Consider the following 24,075-nt stretch of genomic DNA (forward strand, 5'->3'; position numbering starts at 1 on the left):
AGCAAGAACAAGGCCTCCGCTTTCCCAGAACTTAAGTGCTACTTGAGCCCCTGCTCCTAGTCTATTCTTAAATCCTAGGAGTCATGTCTAACCAGGGTTTCTTAACCTTAGCACTGTTGACATTTTGGGCCAGATAATTCTTGGTTGTAGGCAGGTTTCCTATGCATTGTTAGATGTTTATTAGCATCCCTGGCCTCTACTTGGTAATTGCTAGTAGCCCCCCACTATCCCCTTGTAACACTTTAAAAAGTCTCCAGACACTGCCTTATACCTCCAGGGCAAAATTACCACTGCTCTAAACTTTATGAAATGCACATGTTATCATGTCATGCCTCCTCTTTTCCCCCATTGAAAGTGACTGAACAGTAGTCTCAATTATTTTAATGTGGCACACAAGACACACCTTTTCCCACCTTTCCTGCTATGTCCTCACCTGCACTTTGTGCTCTAGCTTAGTACAACTCTTTGGCAGTATCAGCCATGTTGGTTTTCATCCTTTTGTCTCTGCACATGTTTTATTTCTCCCTGGAATGCCCTTCTGTTATCTGTAAATTCTACAGATATCTGTCTGTTTATCCTTTAAAACTTATATGTCACTGGGCAGAATTCAGTGGTTCTACTGATATCTGCTATTGCTTTTATCACATGGTTATGGCTGTTTATTTACCTTTGTTTCCTCTCCTATACTGTTAGGTCCTGGAGGACAGACATTAGGTTTTATTGCTCTTTAGGGGGCCAATTCTTCAGCACTAGTAAATATTAAATGAAAAGTAGGTAGTTGATACAATTGATATACTGGGATGGGACAAGTAAAGTGCAGAAGTGAGTAAGGGGTTAAAAAAAATGGAATAGTTGGTAGGAAGAAGAGAAACTTGATCCAAGAATACCTTTGTGGTAAGAAAAGATAAAATCACCAAACCAAAAACTGATTTTTAAGAAATTAAGGTTTATGAGTAGACTGGGTTATCCGTTCATTACACTTGGGTTATAAAATACATACCTATACAATTTGAGAATCCACTTGAGCTTGACTCGGTGTTTTCTTTTCCTGTTTTATTATGTGCTTATAGATCCCAATGACTTTGAACCTTTTAGTCTTTGATGTAAGCTGTGAAAAATGAACTAGAACTCATTCTCAGCAGGAGACCCAAAGTGGTCTGTTGCCTTCCAGTGCTCTAGAACCTCTTTTAATACTGTTTTCAAAAGCAAAGACAAAATATCTCACTGATGTGTTATTACTAGCTTGTAACTCTTTTACTGTGGAAGAGAGGTATGAATGTGTACTTGGCATAACAACATTCACTTCCAAAGGAATTAACAAATCTTTGATATTGTTCTTTATCTTACCTTCATACCCACATTATGCCTGTTTTCAGATCTAGTTTATTCTATATTTGCTTATACTTCAGTAATAAAAGCGCATGAGTAAGGGGAAAAGGAAAGAAGAGACCTAAATACATTAAAGGAGTTTTTAAGGTTAAATTTGGAAGTTGGTTGAATGTTGTTTATCTTGTGAAAAATATTGTAATACATTAAATTAAAGCAATTTTTGCTGATTGCTTTGTTTGCATTTTTCTTACGTTTGACATGTTAGCAAAGTAAACATTTTATCTCTAGGTCTTTCATTTGTCATCTTTTTTTGTGTGTTTTGCCTCGGTGTTTCCATAACTTTATTTTACTTGTCTGCGGAGGGTTGCTCTTAAGCTCTGCTGTCTTGGGTGAGGATAAGGAGTTTTGAAGATCCCGATTCTTAAAAATGTTTGAGTGAGTGTAAGGAAACAACTTTGCCTTGAAAAATAGCTTTACTACCCAGACATCCAATTAATAAAGAAGCCGTTGTATTTTTTTAAATAAAAGTCTTAAATCTTGTCTACATTTATAGTTTTGTATTCTCTGAGAAAATTAGTTTGAGTAAAGACACCCAACAGTCACTTACAGCTAGATGCAAATCTTTGTAGAGAAGTCTCTTCTTTCTTACTTTGTGTATTTTGCCGTATTTCCAATATGGTGTTTGAATTATTCTGTAGCTGGTAATTTCTTAAATTTATTCAATCAGTTTTTTTTTTCTTACACTCTTAGGTTATATTTTTCCTTGTATGTTTTTTACATAATTATTAGAATGATTTTTTTATATTATAATTGTATGAGATTACATAATTTTAATACATGAGTTAACAGTTTACATATAAATCAGTAAATTATAGGATATAATATGTGGCTTTATTTCTGTTCATTTATCTTTTTTTAATATGCTGTATTGTCTCCATTTTCCTACTCAATCCATACGTTATTCCTAGTTTGATAATCTGCTCACCACTTATTTAAATATATTTATTTTAACTTGTTTTTCAGTAACCATTTTATTTTTAGAGCTCATTTTCTTCTGTTTTCTAGTCATAATTTTAGTCTGTTAAAGGTTTTATGCTTCGTGTTTTTGTTTAATGATTGTTGACTCAGTTTTGTTTTCCTTTTTTGTCTTGGTCTTTGTTTTTTGGTCTTTTCCCTGACTGATCTTCATATTTCTATTTGACACAGTTTTGTTGTTTTATTAACTATTTTGTCCCTCCCGCCATCCCCCTCTCCGCCTATTTCCTCCTTTTTTTGCCTCTTAAAAACAGGTTAGCTGTGAGAAACTTTCAAGGTGTATTAGCTTTTTAAAATATCTATATAAAGAAAATAATGTTCATTATGCCAAAGTGTCAAATGTATAAAATAGACATTTATTTTTATTTTTGTCTTTTGCTTAAATTTCTTTTCAAATTAATGGTTGACAAAAAAATAAAGGGGGCGAAACTTTGAAGAAGTGAAACTCCTTAGGTGAGTTTAAATTGTTGCTTTTGTAGCTAGCTGTGTTTTAATTTCTTTTGTAACTAATAGGAAAACATTTGCTTTTTAGATTATAGATGTGATGAGGGATATCCCCTCCACTTTGTATATGTCTGGCAAGCAATTCCAGTAGTAATTAGGAATCACTAATGATTTTCCCTTTTAGTTTGCATTACATATTTTTCCAGAGTGATTATTGGGTTTGATGGTGAATATTTATATCTGTGTAGGTGAAGCAAATTATGATATTATTTTCTCATAAGGTCAAGACTTTTTATTTTGAGTTTCTTCAGGGATCCTTTGAAGTTACATATTTGAATGTTTTCCTAGACATCTTTTGAACCTGAGAAGTCTATGATCAGATCGGGCTGAGTAGATATTTTTATAAACAAAGGAATAATTAGTTTAGTTCTATAAGGAGGGTGCAGGGGAAAAATTGGTCTCCAGCAAAAGTCTTAAAAAGTAAAAGAAAACCGTGTTCATCAGATTAACATTTGTGACACATGAAGATTTGTTTGTTTAGGGACAGTCCATATTGATGTTAGTATAAAATACCTTTGAGTTTGCAAAACATTTTGTCTTGTTTTCCATAGCAGCTTTTAAGATAGCCCTACATTTTCAATTTAATTTAATTTTTTTTTGAGACAGAGTCTCGCTTTGTTGCCCAGGCTGAAGTTGCACAATCTCAGCTCACTGCAACCTCCCCTTCCCAGGTTCAAGCCATTCTCTTGCCTCAGCCTCTCAAGTAGCTGGGACTACAGGCATGTGCCACCTATGCCTGGCTAATTTTTGTACTTTTAGTAGAGATGGAGTTTCATCATGTGGGCCAGGCTGGTCTCAAACTCCTGACCTCATGATTGGCCTGCCTCCGCCTCCCAAAGTGATGGGATTACAGCTGTGACTCCTCACCCTTGGCCAACCCTACTTAATGAGGAAACTGATGCTTATAACCGATGACATTATATCTCTGTTTTTGTGTGTGTATGTGTGCATGTACTCAGATGTTATGCATTTAACTTTATGTCACATTTATATAGCACCTTTTTGCCTTCTCTGTGAAATTCTTCATCTGTTACTGTGCCAGCTTTGTCCATTTATTGATTTGGGAATAGCAGTTGTTTGAATTTTGCTTTGATATTTCAACAGTAGAAACAATGAAACTTGTTCTTTCAAGCGTTTATATATTGCCAGATAGATACTTATGAGATCAGGTATTTAATTCCTTGAGAAAGTGTTGACAGTTCTCGTGTGAAGCTGATAAAATTTTTTCTAAACTGAAATTTTGTTTTTAGAGCCCTTTGATTTTTTTTTGCAAAATTAGCATTTGCTTTTAGTTACATCCTTTCCAATCCATTCTCATTGTGGTCAAGAGAAAACTGGCAATAAATTATCCCAAAGTAAATCTTACTATGCATGTTACTCCACTCTTTTCTCCCCCAAAACTTCAACCCATTATTACTGGAATTTAGTCCAAAATAAATAAAATAGCTTAGAAAGGACTCTATATAGTCTGCCACCCTACCTTCTCAGTTTCTTCTCTTGACACTTGCTCTTCTGTGCTCTGTGTGCAAGTCAATCCTGACTTCTTTATGTTGCTTGAATGCTATGCTTTTCCAGCCTCAGGCTATTGCACATGCTGTTTCCTGAACCTGGAATATGCTCCCCTCCCATCTGCATTCTGTGGCTTTTCATTTTTCAGATCTTAGTTTAAATGTCAGTTTTTCAGAGAAGTTTTCCCAGACTCCCAGATATCCATCTTCCCCAATGTGTTTATAACCCTTTGCTATATATTTAAAGATTTCCCTATAACCTTCTATTTGATAACACTTAACTTATTGTAAGTCCTTGTTTCATGTCTTTCTTCCTTGCTAGACTGCAATCTCCATGAGGGTAAGTACTATGTCTTTTCTTTTTCCCTCTTATATCCTCTAGCCCGTATTTGGCTCATATAGGTGCTCTATAAATGTTTGTTGACTTAAAATTGAGTGATTAAAATGTTTGACATTAAAAAAACCCACCTAACTTTAAATTTTTTTATTTAAAAGATAAATAGTTATTAAAATAACTATAAACATTTAAAACTATTTAAAACTGAAAATACGACATTGTGTGTTTTCTCCTTGAAGTAGCATCAGACTAGTTTCCGGGAAATAGGAGGAAGATTGAATGCTAGTCCCAATAATTATATCTGCCCTTTTTTTAATGTACTTGGTTCATGAAATTTTTTGCTTAACTTTTGGAATCTTTTTATTTTCTGTATTTTATTTTAGTTTAGATTTGGGTTCTCCTTTTTAGATATTATTCTTCTTTATGGTATCTGCTAAATTTAAAAAATATAATATGTTTCAAACAGGAGGTGTAGGTAAACACCAAAATTGAATATGTAAAGATCTGGAAAGTAGCTGCTGTGCATACTATCTATTTTAGTTGTAGTAAAACAGACCGAAGCTCTCATGTGTGCCATGTTGCTCGGGTGACTAGTTCCCCTTACTCTTTTAGTCCCAATTACCTGCCCTCCTGTTTTTAATCCTGTAATCAGACAAAAAGCTGATTACAGGATTATCTTTTTGTGTTGCAACCCAGTTCTTCATACTTTAACTGAAGTTGGGACTATGGTTCATTATAGTTACTATTAGGAGATTTATTTGTCCTGTTTCTATGTTGGTTGGTTGCTGCTTGATGGTACAATATGATGTAGAGACCAGATGGTACTGTAGAAATAAACCAACCTGTGTTGAATTATTTCCCAGATTATCTCTGGCCCTTGAATTATGAGTATTTTGTTGTCATTTCTTCCTTATACTACCCGTGTTAGTAACAGGTCTTTACATTGTGATTCTATAGTGAATTAAACATTCCTCCTCCTATGATTCCCTCCTCAATAGAATTGAACCTAAACTATCTTTGACATGTTTCTCTTTTAGTTTTAAAATTCAGTGGGAAAGATTACACAAACTAAACTTATAAACAAAATTGATGGCCTGGCTTATAGTATTATCTTACAGCTTTCAAATGAAAACTGATGAGAATTCTTTCTTTGTTGCATATCATTTTTCAGTCCATTTTCAAATACGTAATTGTCATTCTCTGTAGCATAATAAACATTCATATACTGTAATATGCTTAGGCATTAGTGTTTCTTTTTTATGATTAAATAAATTTAAATTCCTTGCATTTTTATCCCTGGGTTTTTTTGTTAGTCTTTGAATTTAAGCTAATCTGTTTAGACATTTTAGATTTTTCATACTGCTTTTTTGAATTACTTGAGGTAGATTGAGTTATGCTTTATTTAATTAAAAAAATTAAAATGAACATATGCTCAATGGAGAAAGTTTAGAAAACAGAACAGCTCAAAAATTAATCGGTCTCACTCCTTATCTGCTATACATACTTTGGCAGGTTTCCTTTCAGTCTTTCTTTTCTAATATTAATCTGCGTAGGCAGCATTTAATATTTAAGGATATGGTCTTTGGCAGCGGACTGCGTTAGTTTAAACCTGAGCTTCACCTCTAGTAAAATTACATTTTATCCTTTGGCTTCTTTATTGGTGAGGAATATCTGCTTATTGGGGTTAATGGAAGTACCCACTTCAGTGTACTGGTGAGGATTAAATGAGAATATATTAAAGTACTTTCAATAGTGCCTGGCATGTAGTAAAACACTCAGTAAATATTAGCTGTTACTCTCTAAAATTGCTACACATCATAAGAGTGTTCTCTGGCCTTTTTTCTCTCCTCATTGTGTATTGTATTGTGACACTTATACCCACATTATTAATTGCAGCAGATGAGACTTTTTCTGTCATCACATTCTTGAAGTCCTAGTAAAACCTCCAAACCGTGGTTGCTTTCCTCTTCCTTTATAGCCATTTTCTCTAAGAGTTTGATACCTGGCTTTAGCATAACTTCTGTTAGAAAATTATAATTAACAGTTTTTTGTGACCCTCACTCATGTTTCCTTTTCATTAAAGCACTTTTGTGAATCTCTAAAATGAATAACATTTCAAGTAATTTTATGCCTTATTAAATACTTAATGCCACACGATACATTTATCTGATAAATTCTGAAATCACCAACACCATATATAGACAACTATTTGGACTTGTAATGAACTAATGAACTTGGAAGGTCATTTTCATAGATATTGCACTCTGATGTCTAGTAATGAATATAGGATTATTTTCTTGAAAAATCTATTGTTTAAAATTGGAGATGGCATGTATGAGGGGTAAATCAGTTTGGAATTTGTTTTCATGTACTCTTAAGTTTTTAATTAGCATTTTTATAGTTCACTCAAGTTTAGTGTCATAGAGTTCCAAACTCTTGTTTTACAGTGTTAGTTATTAGTCATATATGTAGAAAGCCAAAGCTTTTATTATGGATTGTGGAGATTAAAATTTAGCCTAGGTACTGATTATTTAGAATTTACTCCTTTTATTTTTAATTTAGGAATCATTTCTGCGATTATTAATTAGAAATTGTAATTACTTTTGCATTTTATTTACAGAAAACCTGGGAGCTTTCCTTCCAAGAGTTATCTTTAATTAGAATCAAAGAATAAAACTAGTCAATGCTGGCCATAGTGGTTCACGGCTGTAATCCCAGCACTTTAGGAAGTCAAGGCAGGCAGATAACTTGAGGCTGGGAGTTTCAATACCAGCCTGACCAGTGTGGCGAAACCCCATCTCCACAAAAATTACTAAAAAAATTAGGCGTGGTGGTGCACACCTGTAATCCCAGCTACTCAAGAGGCTGAGGCATGAGAATCACCTGAACCCAGGAGGTGGACGTTGCCTGATACTGTGCCACTGTACTCCAGCCTGCGTGACACAGTAAGACTCTGTCTCAAAAAAATAAAAAAGAAGTAAAACTAGTCAAAAGAGGGTAAAAAATGAATTAAGATTAATAAAAACAAACTTCTTGTAAAATACTGATATTATTTTTTGTCTGACTCTGTTCTGCCTCAGAAAAGGCCCAAATTTTGCTGAGATACCTTCTGAGTTACATATTCTTATGCTTCATCACTCAGTTCTTCTCTTGTCACACAAATTGGTGCTGCAGATTTTAGAATCTATAGCTACATGCTTTTCTTTGCATTTCCTTAGGCTGCCAGCTGGACTCTGCTTTCATGAGTTGGCAGAAGTTGTAAGCGCTGTTTTTATGGTCCTCTAGTTCTGATTCTTAAGAGTGAACAGCTTTCCTACATTGGAGTAGTTATCATATAGCATGTTATATTACTATTAACAGTTAGAAAACAATAATAACAAAAAACACTAACTTCTGCATTTTGATAATTCATAGCCATTTTCATTTTTTTTCCAAGTCATCTTTTTAAACCATGATTAATTTTGATCTTGGATAATTTATTGCAGCTTTATCATGTGTGGTTGTTCATTTTACAAAGATATTTGCAAAAGGAGAAAAAAGCCTAAACATTTTGTAGGGAGTTTATGGTATTTCTGCTATAGTACGTATTTGCGGGGATTTTTTTTTTAATCGTGTATTTTTCTAGTGCCCTCAAAAAGGTAGTTACCAGGCTTATTGCAGATGCTCTTTTATGGCAGCTACCTTTTTGTTTTTCTTTATGATCTTGGTTCAAATGATGTAGTGAGAGAAAAATGAGGTAACTTTATTATGTTTATCTTGTTTGAAGATCATCTGCATTGAAAACTTGAGCCAAACAACAGGAAGAAAGCACCAAGTTCTAAATAGAAAGATGTCAGTTTGGGAGTAAAGCTAAATTTACATTTCCAACAAAAAATTTTTAACTTTCTCTTTATTTTCAGAAGTGACAAATAATCGAGATACAACATTTTTAAGTGGACTCACGAGAGGAATATCCAAATAAATATTAAAACATCATTGATTGTAAGACTAAAATTTTGGTATGGGCATATAAATAGACTGTGAGTCATGCCACTGGCTGAGCACAGAAGAAAAAAATGTGTGTGTGAGTGTGTGTGTGTGTGAGTGTGCGTGTGTGTGTATACCATGTGTATGATAATGTTATCAGCATTTAATGGAAAAGAATTATTTATTAAATGGAAAGGCTGGAACAAATGATCAATTACTTGAGGGAGAAGAAATAATCTTAAGAGGCTTTATACTGAGTATCATAATGGTAGATGGATTAAAGAATTAAATGAGAAATCTGAACTACAAAAAAAAAATGTTTAAGTAGATGTTTATTGTACTGACTGAGTAGGAGGACTTCATATTAAAGCAGTAGAAAATATTAAAAGAATTGACTATGTAAAATTTGTGACATTGTGAGATGTCAAACAACAGCATAATATGAAAGCCAGGTATATTGTGGTAAATGGAAATGTTTCTTTAATAATGTAACTGGAGAAGTTGAAGTTTAGAAATTGTAACTTGCTTAAAGTCTCCATAGTGTCTAATTTGGACACAGGTCTGTCAGACTTAAAACCTCTTATTTCGTTAAGGAATGCAACATAGCTGTTCAAATCTGTTTATGAGGTAAACCTTTGCAAAAGTTTAAAAGTGATTGCTGTGACGTTATGTTGTTTTTTCTTTTTTCATTTACATTCTTTTCTAAATTGAGTATGCATTAGTATTATGATTGGATAAGTAAATTCTTGAAAAATAAGTGGGCGTGAGCTAAGAAGTGACTTGTAGGGGAATTCGATGTATTATCCTAGCACCTAAAGAAGTAATGGATGAGAACCCAACGGCTGAATATGCACATAGTTAAATCTAATGTTTAAGAAATTGTGGGCCTTTTGTTTAGTAATTAGTTTGTTAGACTTGAACACATATACTTTATTTCAAAGACTGTTCTGAATGATTTGCTGCAGATGACACTTTTTAGTATTTTGCTCCTTTTTTACTTCAGACTTTATTCAAATGGATAACCATGATTTCTGGACTTTTAGTTTCATTTATGGTCTATATTCAGAAAAGTAAGTACATTCCCCCTTATCCCCCAATTAAATTCATTTAGCAGGACAGTTAAAAAGAAGCACTATTTAGAGGTATTTTGAATCTTTTTAATCTGTGAGATAAAATAAATCTTCCATTTTTAAAAATTCTTAAACCTAGTTTGTTATTGTTGTTTGAGACAGTGTCTTGCTCTGTTGCCCAGGCTGGAGTGCAGTGGCGCGATCTCAGCTCACTGCAACCTCCACCTCCCAGGTTCAAGCTATTCTCCTACATCAGCCTCCCAAAGTAGCTGGAATTACAGGAGCCCACCACCATGCTGGCTCATTTTTCTATTTTTAGTAGAGATGGGGTTTCACAGTGTAGTCCAGGCTGATCTTGAACTCCTGAGGTTAAGTTATTTGCCTGGCTTAGTCTCCCAAAGTGCTGGGATTACATATGTGAGCCACTGCACCCCATCAAACCTAATTATTTTTATTATGTAATGTATCTGTTAATTCACCAACCTGTGTCAGTCATCTACTAATTGCCAGCCTTGATTGTCAGCTCTTAGGCTAATCAAAGAACAAAATAAAATCCTGCCCATGTGAAGTTTGTTATGTTGTAGTGGGAAGAGGTAGGAAATAAGCAATGAATGTAATAAATAATTAAATATGTCTGGTAATAAGTGATAAATGAAGAACAAATATAAAGCTGAATAAAAGGGGATCACTAGTTACAGGTGATGGCAGGGGCTGGGTTGCAATTTTCAGTGGGCTGATTAGGTTAGGCCTCATTCAGAAGGTGGCAGCCATCTGAGAAAAGACTTCAAAGGGATAAGGGAATTAGCCATATGTGGAGAAAGACTTCATGAGAGGGAACAGCCAGTGCCAAGACCTTAAGTTTGGATCATGCCCGGTGTGTTGGAAGAGTAGGAGATTGGAGTGTCTGGAACTGGTCAAGGGGAGAAGTAGCAGGTAGGGTCAGAGATAATAATGGGAGACAAGTTTATGCAGGGACATCTTAGGCTGATGTATCAGAAGTTGGTGTTTGCTCTGAATGAAATGAAGAGCATTGCAGTTTTGAATGGAGGAGTGATGTTGTAGTGCAACCAATTGGGATGCTTTTGAAATCTTCGTAGAAGAGGTTGCAGTTGGACTGATGCTGGAGGATAAAAAATAATTTGCCTAGTGAAAAAATAAGAGATTTGCGTTGGTAAGCTATATCTAAGAATATTTTCTGTTACTATACTTACGAAAATAAATGCACTTTTAAACGAAAATCATATGCCTCTTGATTTAAGGTTAAATTATAATACCATATAAAGAATTTATTCCTTTGTGTGCCGTTATCTGTTTAACCATGCTCATTTAAAAAATTGATGTTCTAGTTAATAAAATTTAAGGAATTCCGGTAATCCAAGCGACATTTCCTTTTTACTCAAAAATTCAGTATTCTTTAGAAAATGAATAATTGCCATTTGCCATTCTGCCATGAAAGTATAAATTAAATTGAGCCATCTTGTATATATTAAGATTCATTTATATACTTTTTTAATTTAAAAGGCTCTATACTCAGGTTTGAGAAATATAAGAGAATTTTTGTCCTTAAGGTACTTAAGATCTGGTAGGAGACATAGACATTTTGCAAATGATGTTATAAAAGAGAATGTGAGTTCATCGAATGTGAGTCCTAGCTCATCCTTCTCTCTATCTTTATACAAATTATCTACCTATTTGATATGGTCAAGCCTTCCTCAAATTCAACTTCTTCATTTGTATAACTACTGAACTATACTTATATTTTCTTCTTTAAATCCTGTAGTTAGAAAGTTTGAACCACCACCTTATTACCTGGAAATCTACATATGTTCTTTCTGTATGTCATATCTTTTAGTGCTGTTACACAAGTTTGTAAATTGTTTGAGAGCCAGGACTCTTTATAAGTACCTTTTCCTGTAGAATATAGTCATAGTATAGATAGCCAATAGTTAATTGGTAACTAAGCATTACAAAGGGTAGCTTGGAATATGGTTTTAATTATAAATATGTTTCACCTAATATGATTCTGGAAAATTTTGCTTGAAAATTTCACTGTAAAGTGTCTTTGAAAAGATTATTCTTTTTTTTTTTTCAGTTGACTTTCAAAATGAAATAAGTTTAATCCCATTTTAGATCTAAGGTTCAGTAAAACCTGTGTTTAAGAAGCAGTAACAGTTTCTTGGAATTAGCTTTTGTTTATAAAATATTTTATCATCTCTGATGTGTAGACTGTCTTTATAACAAATTTATCTTAATTCTGACCTGTATATTAATGCTTAATCATCATTGAGAAACGAGTCTTGATATATTATTTCCAACAATCATATTTTTGCACCTGAACAATGTTAAATCGTTTCCTAAAATTTGACAGTTTGGAAATTTTGGTTAGAGGGAATTAAAGTACATCTTGGTAATAGGGTCAATGTTTATGTGACATGTCATCACTTATTTTCTTAAAACAGGTGAGTCTGAGATGTGAGTGATCCTTGGTGTTTGGATAAGATAATTTTAGTTTTCATTTGGCAGGACAATTGATGTCTGGTTTTTGTGTCATTCTTGCATTAAGTATGTTTAGAGCCAAAGCATTGTAGGATGTCTTTTACCAGGCCATTCCTGGGCATGAAGAAAATGTTTCAGGGGCTAAGCTGTAATGGAAACTGATTGAGTCTCCGTTAAATTGTTAACACAACCAACTTAAGCCTAAAAATGCTGATTCACAACTGTCAAACCTTGTCTTAGACATTCCCAAGTGTTGGGATAGATTGTTGCATAGAACTAACGTGCTAACAGCAAGAAAAAATACTGTATTGGAATATAAAATTATTGCTGTAATAAAACTTTTGTAATAAAGAAATTGCTGTAATACAGAAATCTTTGGGTCTGGTGAGGAGATATGTAGCCTTTATATGTTCCTAGTGTTACATATAAGCGTAGTGTAATTCTTTGAAATATTATTGCTTAGGAACATATAAAGGCTACATATCTCCTCACCAGACCCAAAGATTTCTTTTGGAGGGGGTTGCAGAGTGGCTGTGAAATACAGTGTGAGCCAAACATTTATTGGATGTGAATAATAAAGCAATATGAGATTCTTTATAATACACCCAAGATATTTGTGTTTTATCAGCTTTAGGGCATAAATACTGGGCCCTGTGCCTGGGTTAAGTTGTATTTTGTATATATATTTAATTTTCTTCAGAGCTAAATTCAGTTGAGACACTCTAGTGCTAATTACCTATTGTAGATGGCAGTCACTGTTAGGGAAAATAAAAGCCTGTATTAGAAGACCATCTATAGGTTAATAAAGTACCTGCAGATCAGTCAACATATATTTGTTGAGCACCTTCTTTGTCCATAAGTTATCAGCATAGAAAATAAGTACAGTAGTAATTTAGATGGAAGAGGACATTTTGGACTGGAGTCAATGTATCAAGCTTTTGGACAGAAGATAAACTTCAATCAAATCTTGAATGATGGTTAGAATGAGTAAGTTGAAAGGGAGAACTAATGGATTCCAGAGAAGGAATCATTATACAGGTGTTTTGCAAAATTCCTAGTTTAATTATTTTTTAGTAATGCAAATGACGAATTCCTTTGTCTTCTCTTGTTACAAGATATTTTTAACTATTATTCTGCATGTCAGATTTAGAGTATTCAAGTGTTACTCGTTGATGAAAAGCACACCAGTTTCCAGTTTGAAGTCCCTTTTTAAGAAAAATTATTTCATAGACAGTTTTTAAGGAAATGACACATAAAATGCTTTAGGATTTTAAAGAGCACTAGCCAGAGAGTACAGAAATCTGTGAGTTTTAATCCTAGCTTCATGTCTTACTTTGTGATTTTGGACAGGTCATTTAATTACATTTGCTTACACAAACTGAGAATGATAGTGCCTGACCTATTTCAGGTGAAACAACATTTTTATTCAGTACTTTTGCCTAGAAGCCATATGTATCAGAAAGCATCTTTATTTTTGCCAACACCTGATAAATTGGAATATGTGAATTCCCAAAAGGCAATAATTTAAGAAAATTAATATCTGGATTACATTTATTTTTCCTCTTTTTCTTGTTAGCGGATACTTTGTTTTCAAGGAAGCTGAATGGGAAATACAGACTTGAGCGACTTGTTCCAACTGCCGTGTATCAGCACATGAAAATGCATAAACGAATTCTTGGACACTTGTCCTCTGTATACTGTGTAACTTTTGATCGAACTGGCAGACGGATATTTACTGTAAGTAATTTAAAAACTATTATTTATATTCATATGTGGAATTGAGTAATATTGCTTATAGGTTAACTTGAAATAAAACCTTGGTTTTTTCTTTTAATATGAAACTGTAAATTCAGGTGGTTTCACTTACTGTAACAGAAGAGTTTAGTTAAATTTGGATTTTATCCAAATTCAGGAAGTTTCTAAACAATATGTTGTAGCACAGTCACAATTATAATATGGTTGAACATCATGAATAAGTATAATTCTCAACATATATCAAATACACAGTTTGACATTTTGCAGAATGTCATACAACAATTTTAACTTTAAACCAAGGACACTTCCCAAGTATGTTGAGAGATTATTAAATGTGCTTTTTTAAATAATTGTATGAGATTATTAAATATATTACCTGTAGAAAACCACTTAGGTATGAGAAATTTCCCTTGAAATAATGATTTGAAAAAAGACAAAAATTCTGAGCATATTTATACTCTTATTACTTGTTACTCTTAACACCTTGTTCTTCAGAATATCTGACGTGTTTAAAGAGCCTCTTTGGGTTTATTTATTTGTTATTGTTTCTTGTAAGCTGTTGAATGGAGAAAAGAAAAGCTTTTGAACTTTAAATGAGAAAATTCCTTTTGGAAATATTTTCTGGTACCTTAAGAGCTACATTTATTAAGTGTAATACAACACTATTATGATGATATTTATTATTAAACACTACCCTGTGGTCTGAAGGTGTGCATTCATTCACAAGGTTTTTAGTTTGTTTTGAAATAAGAAAAGGGAAGTGGAAGTTAAATGGAATTTTTCCTATCTGTCTTTGAAGAGAGCAGCTGTGAATTTTACGTAGTTATGACAATTATAGATTCCTCTTTTTAGTAATTTTGCTTGTAAACTGAGACCTATTTATACCTACTACTTCTCCTCTACCCATACACCCAGTCATCTATAAAACAGCTAAATAGCAGGATGTGAGAATGCATTTTTATACTTTTCCCTTCCCTTGGCTCTAATCCACCTCAGGCATTTGCAGATACTTCTAATATCAGTATTTTCCCCCATTACCTTCTCTTGTATCAAGTATTAGTTTCAGAGTGGAAATTAGGCATCTCTGTATTTGTTGAAGTGCTTGATATACCTATAGTAGTAATTTGCTCTTAAATAGTAATTGAAAATTGTTGTAGCCATTCAAGTTTAATATGGTTATATTCAAAATCACCTCTCAAAACCTAAAGTAAATTTGGTTTTTCTAATGTTGGAAAGAATACTTTGAAAAACAGTAATAAACAAGTAATGGAAAAGGAGCATTACATTATGTTTCTTTTACATTTTGGTCAGTATAAAGTTATGCCATTGTAAAGAACCTTGTAGGAATTCGTTCTTTAAAAATGATAGGGATTGTAATCATTTGTTTATCATATTTTATGAAGCATTATGTTTTGATATTAATTATACATATAATCTCTTGGAATTTTTTTAGGGGGAATGTAGTGAAATAGTGTGCTTTTTGCTATCTCATGAGTCTGGTAAAATGGTAGGTACAGACTTGGAAGAGCTTTTTGAACCAGGGTTCAGCATGCTACTGCCTGTGTGTCAAATCCAGTTTGTTATTTGTTCTTATAAATGTGATTTTATTGAAACCCAGACATATTCAGTTGTTTATATATCGTCAGTGGTTGCCCGTGCACTACAACAACACAGTTGAGTAGTTTTGGCTGAGACCGTATAGCCTGCAAAACCTAAAATATTTATCCAGACCTGTTCAGAAAAGAATTGCTATCATTTTTTTAGAATATTTGATTCTTTAACGGCATTTGATTCTTTAAGGGCATTTGATTTAGAGAATACATGAAGAGGAAGCTGTTTTTTGATTATTTTCTTTAGTTGAAAGCACATCAGTTGAGGGAAGAAAAGTAGCACTGTACTTCTTTATATGATCTTACCAAAAGTCTGAAGATGTTTATGTTTTAAGAATATGATAGAGGTTGTTAACTGTGTCATATTCAGTTTCATTTGTAATTTTTTACTGCTGATTTGCAGTTGCAGATTTCAGAATGTTGTCTTAGAATAAAAAATGCTAATATATGAGAGCACCGTTTTTTAAAAAATTACTTGTATTTTTATTATTTTCACTTCAAGTAGTGGTAAGGGTACACGTATGTTCACTATTCATATTACTCTTTAATAAAGTGGGTGCTGAGTGTGTTTTTGCATTTCACTGGGCACACACTGGACACTAGTCCTTTGGAAATCAGTCTTGAAAATAGAATCAGCCTTTAAGATAGTAGATCATGATTAACCAGTGAAAGACTCCTGTGAGAGCACACTCTTACTATTTTTGGAGATAACAGTTTGTTAATGGACCAACCAGTATTTTCTTTTTATGTAATTGGTATTTTAAGACCTTGCATATTTAATTCTAAGATATTTGTGTATATATATTTGAAAGCTTTTTTCCCACGGATTAATTTTCTTGGGTCCTTTCCCAACAGGCACAGCAGGAGGCATAGAGTACTGTGGTTAAAAGTATCAGCTTTGACATCAGAGGGCTTTTAGTCACAGCTTTACCACTTCGACTAGTGAAACTCTGGCAGATTACCTCACCTCTTTAATCTCTAGTTTTCTCATCTCCTAGAGAGAGAGAGAGGAGTAGATAATAATAGTACCAACACATAGGATTTTTGTGGGATTACATGAAATAATGCATATAATTAATACTGAACAAAATATAGAGGAAGCAGTCATTAAGTTTTCCCTGCGACTACTTACAGATTTAAGTAAATTTTATCTTTTTTTTTTAAATAGAAATAAAATCTTATTTGTAAATGGTATATAAGAATTGAAAAGGAAATCATTATAATTGATAATTGAAATTCTGTATTAGGAAAATGTATCGTTATTTTGTACTATATTATTTTAACAATGGGTGCTTTCCCAATTATTCTAATGAGAAAAACCCAAGAAGGAAGATAGCATAATTGCCAATTCAGATTTGCTCCTCCCTAATTCTCTCTTAGCCTTTTAATGTTTTTTACTTGGTTTTAAAATCATTGCCTTAAACAACATTTACCAAAGAAAAGCAGAGTTAATGAATTTTCACAACTAAGGCACTCAAAAGTACATTGAACACCATATAAAAAGCAGAGTTTTCCCCTTTTCAGAAACAAAATGTCTCTCTGATTCTGATTAATATGGTATAATAAAGAAAATGAGTTTATGCATTCCTATAATGAATTTCAGAGTTTTATGAGCCAACTACTGTTCTAAGCAATTGGGATACAGAATTGAAAGTAGTACTTGTTTTTGGAGAGTTCACAGATGATAAACAGACAATATTGATGTAATGTGTTAAAACCTTGACAGAAGGTGTACAAGATACTGAGATACCATATGATAGAGGTACCTAATCCAACTTTGTGGTACGAGATGGTAAAGGAAATTTACTAGAGAAGCAACACCTTGGTAAATTTAGGAGTTGAATTGGATATTGCAGACTTAGGGAAAGGCATTTTACAGACTTTGAGAGAATGTAACATGCAATTGTGTATTATTGGATATGGCATAGAATACGTATGGCTCATCATAAAGAGCTAGAGATATTGGTGTGGTACAAAATCAAGATACTTTTGTGACTTGGTAAATAGTTTCTTTTTTGAAGGCAGTGGATAGCTACTGGTTGATTAGGTTGGCAGAGTGAGTAGAATTTCTCTTTTCATTGAACCCTTTGGCATTATTGTAGAAGATGGATTGAAACTAATTGTATACAGAGAAATTGGCCGAAAGGTTCTGACAGTGATCTATAAAAGAAATCAGGGATTAAACAGTCTAGGTGGTATGGAATTAACAGATTAAAAATAGAATTTGTAGGACTCGAGAGACTAATTTGTATGTAGGGAGTGAGTGAGATGCAAGAGTATAGGATGACTTTTTTTTTTTTTTTTTTTTTTTTTTTTTTTTTTAAGGATGGCATGTTTTTAACTTCTGTGATTTAGAAAGCCCTGTCATTTACTGTGGTAGAAATTTAAGGGGAGAAGTTTGTGAAGGTAAAACATGTTAATTTTGAGATATCTATGTGGAAGCCAAATAGAAATGCCCAGTAGGCAGTGGGAACTCAGATATTTAGGTTAGAAGATTTAGTTTAGGAGTCATTCAGCATGGAAAATGGAATACATTATCTCATGTGTATCTAACATAAGAAGGCTGAAACTTCAGCTTTTAAAGCATATGGAAGAAGAGTCAATGATTGAGACTGAGAAACTGCCTGAGAGGCTAGAGAGAAAAAGAAAAAAGAAGTGTGGTATTATAGAAGCCAAGAGATGAGAATTTCATTAAAGGCAGACACCTAAAGTAAGATTAGTACTGAAAAACATCCTTTGAGTTTGTCAAGGTCATTGATGACTGCTATGGTCTGAACGTTTCTGTCCCCTCAAAATTCATATGTTGAAACCTAATCCCCAGTGTGGTAGTATTAAGAGAAGAACTTTAGGAAATTAGGTCTCAAGAATGGAACCCTTGTGGATGGGATTAGTGCCCTTACAAAACAGGCTCAAGGAAACTGTGTGGAGACACAGCTAGAAGGCACTATCTGTGAAACACAAAGAGAGCTTTTAACAGACACCACATCTGCTGGCACTTTGACCTTGGCCTTCTGAGCCTCCAGAACTGTGAGTAATAAATTTCTGTTGTTTACAAATTCATCAGTCTAAGATATTTTGTTACAGTGGCTCCAACAAAGACCTAAAAATGTTCTATTTTAGCATTAGTAATAGGAATGAGATTGCAGTACACTGAAGAGGGCATAGGAATTGAAAAACTGAATACACTTAATGTAAACTAAACTTTCAAAAATGTGACAGTTAAAAGATATGACAATCTATCTTCTGAATGTGGAGTACTCCACTTAACTTTGTGCTTCTGCTACATTGTATTTTCCTATTACATTGCAGTGACAGGTGTCTGTTTTCCTATTAGGTTGTGAGCTTTGTCTTTGTTACTGTTACTTTTTACATCTGTAGTGCCTTGCAGAGTATCTGATGCATACCATGAATGATGAATGAATCAATCAGTTTGAGATAGAAAAATGACTAATGTCCATTCTTGCAGAAAACTTAGCATCTGTTAGGGGAGATACATATAAATATCTGTAAGATAAGTTCCTCTTTTTTTTATTAAAAAAAAATTTTTTTTTTTTTTATTGTACTTTAGGTTCTGGGGTACATGTGCAGATCATGCAGGATTGCTACATAGATACACACGTGGCAAGGTGGTTTGCTGCCTCCATCTACCCCATCACCTACATCTGGCATTTTATTTTTCCCCATGTTACCCTCCCCTACCTCCCCATCCCGCCACTGTCCCTCCCTTGGCCGCCCCCCCCCAACAGACCCCAGTGTGTGATGCTCCCCTCCCTGTGTCCATGTGTTCTCATTTTCGACACTCGCCTATGAGTAAGAAAATGTGGTTTTTGATTTTCTGTTCATGTGTCAGTTTGCTGAGAATTATGGTTTCCAGATTCATCCATGTTCCTACAAAGGACACAAACTCATCATTTTTTATGGCTGCATAGTATTCCATGGTGTATATGTGCCACATTTACCTTGTCCAGTCTATCGTCCATGGGCATTTGGGTTGGTTCCAGGTCATTGCTGTTGTAAACAGTGCTGCAGTGAACATACGTGTGCATGTGTCTCTATAATAGAATGATTTATAATTCTTTGGATATATACCCAGAAATGGGATTGCTGGGTCAAATGGTATTTCTATTTCTGGGTTCTTGAGGAAGTGCCACACTGTCTTCCACAATGGTTGAACTAGTTTACGCTCCCACCGACAGTGTAAAAGTGTTGCTGTTTCTCCACATCCTTTCCAGCATCTGTTGTCTTCAGATGTTTTAATGATCACCAGTCTATCTGGCGTGAGGTGGTATCTCAATGTGGTTTTGATTTGCATTTCTCTAATAATCAGTGATGACGAGCATTTTTTCATATGCTTGTTGGCCTCATATATGTTTTCTTTTGAAAAATATGTGTTCATCTCCTTCACCCACTTTTGGATGGATTTGCTTGTTTTTTTCATGTAAATCTGTTTTAGCTCTGTGTAGATTGTGGTTATTAGCCCTTTTTGTCAGATGGATAGATTGCAAAATTTTTTTTCCATTCTGTTGGTTGCCGTTTCATTCTAATTGTTTCTTTGGCTATACAGAGGCTCTGGAGTTTAGTTAGGTCCCATTTGTTTATTTTGGCTTTTGTTGCCATTGCTTTTGTTGTTTTGGTCATGAAGTCTTTGCCTAGGCCTGTGTCCTGAATGGTTTTGTCTAGGTTTTCTTCTAGGGTTTTTATGGTGTTAGGTCTTATGTTTAAGTCTTTAATTTAATCCACCTTGAGTTAATTTTAGTATAAGGTGTCAGAAAGGGGTCCAGTTTCTGCTTTCTGCCCACTGCTAGCCTGTTTTCCCAACACCATTTATTAAACAGGGAATCCTTTCCCCATTGCTTGTTTTTGTCAGATTTGTCAAAGATCAGATGGTTGTAGATGTGTGGTGTTGCCTCTAGGGCCTCTGTTCTGTTTCATTAGTCTCTATCTCTGTTTTGGTACCAGTACCATGCTGTTTTGATTACTGTGTAGCCTTGTAGTGTAGTTTGAAATCAAGAAGCGTGATGCCTCCGGCTTTGTTCTTTTTGCTTAGGATTGTCTTGGCTATGCGGATTCTCTTTTGGTTCCATAGGAGAGGTGGTTTTTTCCAGTTCTGTGAAGAGAAGGGTCATAGGTAGCTTGATGGGGATAGTGTTGAAACTATAAATTACTTTGGGCAATATGGCCATTTTCACGATACTGATTCTTCCTAACCATGAGCAGGGAATGTTTCTCCATCTGTTAGTGTCCTCTCTTACTTTGTTGAGTAGTGGTTTGTAGTTCTCCTTGAAGAGGTCCTTTACAATTCTTTGTTAGTTGTATTCCTAGGTATTTTATTCTCTTTGTAGCAATTGTGAACGGGAGTTTGCTCATGATTTGGCTCTCTGTTAGTCTGTTACTAGTATATAGAAATGCTTGTGATTTTTGCACATTGATTTTGTATCCTGAGGGTTTGCTGAATTTGCTTATCAGTTTAAGGATATTGGGCTGAGTTGATAGGGTCTTCCAAATATACAGTCATGTTGGCTGCAAATAAGAGACAGTTTGAATTCCTCCTTTCCTAACTGAATACCCTTTATTTCTTTTTCTTGCCTGAATGCTCTGGCTAGAGCTTCTAATACTATATTGAATAGGAGAGGTGAGGGCATCCTTGTCTAGTGCCGGATTTCAAAGGGAGTGTGCTTCCAGTTTTTGCCCGTTCAGTATGAAATTGGCTGTAGATTTGTCATAAATAGCTTTTGAGACATGTTCCTTTGATACCTAGTTTATTGAGAGTTTTTAGCATAAAGGGCTGTTGAATTTTGTTGAAGGCCTTCTCTGCATCTATTGAGATAATCATGTGGTTTTTGTCTTTGGTTCTATTTATGTGGTGGATTACATTTATAAACTTGCGTATGTTGAACCAGCCTTGCATCCCTGGAATAAAGCCTACTTGATCGTGATGGATAAGCTCTTTGATGTGCTGTTGTAATCCTTTTGCCAGTATTTTACTGAAGATTTTTGCATCTGTGTTTGTCATGGATATTGGCCTGAAGGTTTCTTTTTTTGTTGAGTCTCTTCTGGGTTTTGATACCGGGATGATGTTGGTCTCATAAAATGATTTGGGAAAGATTCTCTCTTTTTTGTATTGTTTGGAATAGTTTCAGAAGGAATGGTACCAGCTCTTCTTTGGAGGTCTGGTAGAATCAGCTGTGAACCCGTCTGGACCTGGACTTTTTTTGGTTGTTAGGCTATTAATTGCTTCCTCAACTTCAGCCCTAGTTATTGGTCTATTAATGTTTTCAACTTCTTCTTGGTTTAGGCTTGGGAGAGTGCAAGTGTCCAGGAATGTATCCCTTTCTTCCAGGTTTACTGGTTTATGTGCATAGAGTTGTTTATAGTAATCTGTGATTGTAGTTTGTATTTGTGTGGAATCAGTGGTGATATCCCCTTTATCATTTTTTATTGTGTCTATTTGATTCTTCTCCCTTTTCCTTTTTATTAATGTGGCTAGCGGTCTGTCCATTTTGTTGATCTTTTCAAAAAACCAGCTCCTGGATTTATTGATTTTTTTTGAAGGATTTTTCTTGTCTCTGTCTCCTTCAGTTCTGCTCTGATCTTAGTATTTTCTTGTCTTCTAGCTTTTGATGTTTTTGATTTTGTTCCACTAGCTCTTTCAGTTTTGATGATAGGATGTCAATTTTAGATCTTTCCTCGCTTCTCTGGTGGGCATTTATTGCTATAAATTCCCTTTAGACACTGCTTTAAATGTGTCTCAGAGATTCTGGTACGTTGTGTCTTTCTTCTCATTGGTTTCAAAGAACATCTTTATTTCTGCTTTCATTTCATGTTTATCCAGTCGACATTCAGGAGTCAGTTGTTCAGTTTCCATGAAGCTGTGTGGTTCTGAGTTAGTTTCTGAATTCTGAGTTCTAATTTGATTGCCCTGTGGTCTGAGAGACTGTTATGATTTCTGTTCTTTTGCATTTGCTGAGGAGTGAGTTACTTCCAATTATGTAGTCAGTTTTAGAGTAGGTGCAATTTGGTGCTGAGAAGAACGTATATTCTGTGATTTTGTGGTTGAGATTTCTGTAGATATCTATTTGGTCTGCTTGGTTCAGATCTGAGTTCAAGACCTGGATATCCTTGTTAATTTTCTGTCCCGTTGATTTGTCTAATACTGAGAGTGGAGTGTTAAAGTCTCTCACTATTATTGTGTGGGTGTCTAAGTTTCTTTGTAGATCATTAAGTACTTGCTTTATGTACCTGGGTGCTCCTATATTGAGTACGTATATATTTAATATCGTTAGCTCTCCTTAATGCATTGATCCTTTTACCATTTTGTAATGCCCTTCTTTGTCTCTTTTGAGCTTTGTTGGTTTAAAGCCCATTTTATCAGAGACTAGGATTGCAACTCCTGCTTTTTTTTGCTCTCCATTTGCTTGATAAATCTTCCATCCCTTTATTTTTAGCCTATGTGTGTCCTTGCACATGAGATAGGTTTCCTGAATACAGCACCCTGATGGGTCTTGACTTTTTATCCAATTTGCCAGTCTTCGTCTTTTGATTGTGGCATTTACCCCATTTTCATTTAAGTTTATTATTATTATGTGTGAATTTGATCTTGTCATTTTGATGCTAGTTGGAGATAAGTTCTTCTATAGCGTTTCGTTACACTGATCTCTTGTACTTCAGACTTGCGAAGCCCATTTATGGCTTAAAGTCTTTGTAGTAGGACGTTGCCTGGGATTCCCTTCTCCAGAGTATTCATGTGGCTGATTTTTTTTTAATTAACAGATAGAGACCAGTAGAAGATCTTAGTTTGAAGGTTGCAGTATGTCCCCACAAGATACTGATCAATTAAAGAGCAAACAATGCAAATTTACAGGGGAAAACCTAGGAAATTATAATGTGACCATGTTAGCTTCACTAGCTCTGCGATGAGTTGACATTTGTGCTTTCTGAAGTGGTGCCCTGAGAAAAACACAGCTTCTTGTCTGTGGGTTTACTGCGAAAGATAATATGACCTGGATCTGATCATTAAGAAACATTTACACACCTAGATTCTGGGTCATCCTGCAGATTATAAGGTCTGTATCCTTTATAACCTGCTGAGGACATGAAAGAGAGAACCTGAGAAAGTATTTCAAATTGAAGGAACCTGATGACACATGTCAATTAGATATAATGTATACGGGTTTGTGGGCCAAAAAGGAAAAGAGAACATTGTTGACAAAATAGTTGACAAGATTTGAATGGGGTCTGTAGATTTGGGTGTTATTGGTAGTGTTATCAGTATTGATTTCCCAACTTACATAGGGAAATATCCTTGTTTTAGAAAACTACATACTGGGATATTTGGAGGTAATGGGGTATCAAGTCAGCAGCCTTGCTTTTAAATGCTTCAGAGAAAAGATTAATGGTAATAGAGTTATATGGAGAGAGGGGGAGGGAAGAAAGGCAGTGATGGAGATATGGGAGATATTTGTACT

General features: G+C 34.5%; 1 protein-coding gene across 5 annotated transcripts in view; it reads left to right on the forward strand.

Moving 5' to 3' along the window:
• PHIP (pleckstrin homology domain interacting protein) overlaps nucleotides 1-24,075 on the forward strand; it is a 143,541-nt gene that overhangs the window by 23,231 nt on the left and 96,235 nt on the right. For all 5 annotated transcript variants that reach the window (XM_032275460.1, XM_032275463.1, XM_032275459.1 and 2 more), the window contains one exon: nucleotides 13,822-13,982. In XM_032275460.1, coding sequence (XP_032131351.1) covers nucleotides 13,822-13,982 — 161 coding nt within the window. The remainder of the gene's footprint in view (nucleotides 1-13,821; nucleotides 13,983-24,075) is intronic.

This window comes from Sapajus apella, unplaced genomic scaffold (genome assembly GCF_009761245.1).
Source record: "Sapajus apella isolate SASKATOON/1434 unplaced genomic scaffold, GSC_monkey_1.0 scaffold6, whole genome shotgun sequence".
NCBI lineage: Eukaryota > Metazoa > Chordata > Mammalia > Primates > Cebidae > Sapajus > Sapajus apella.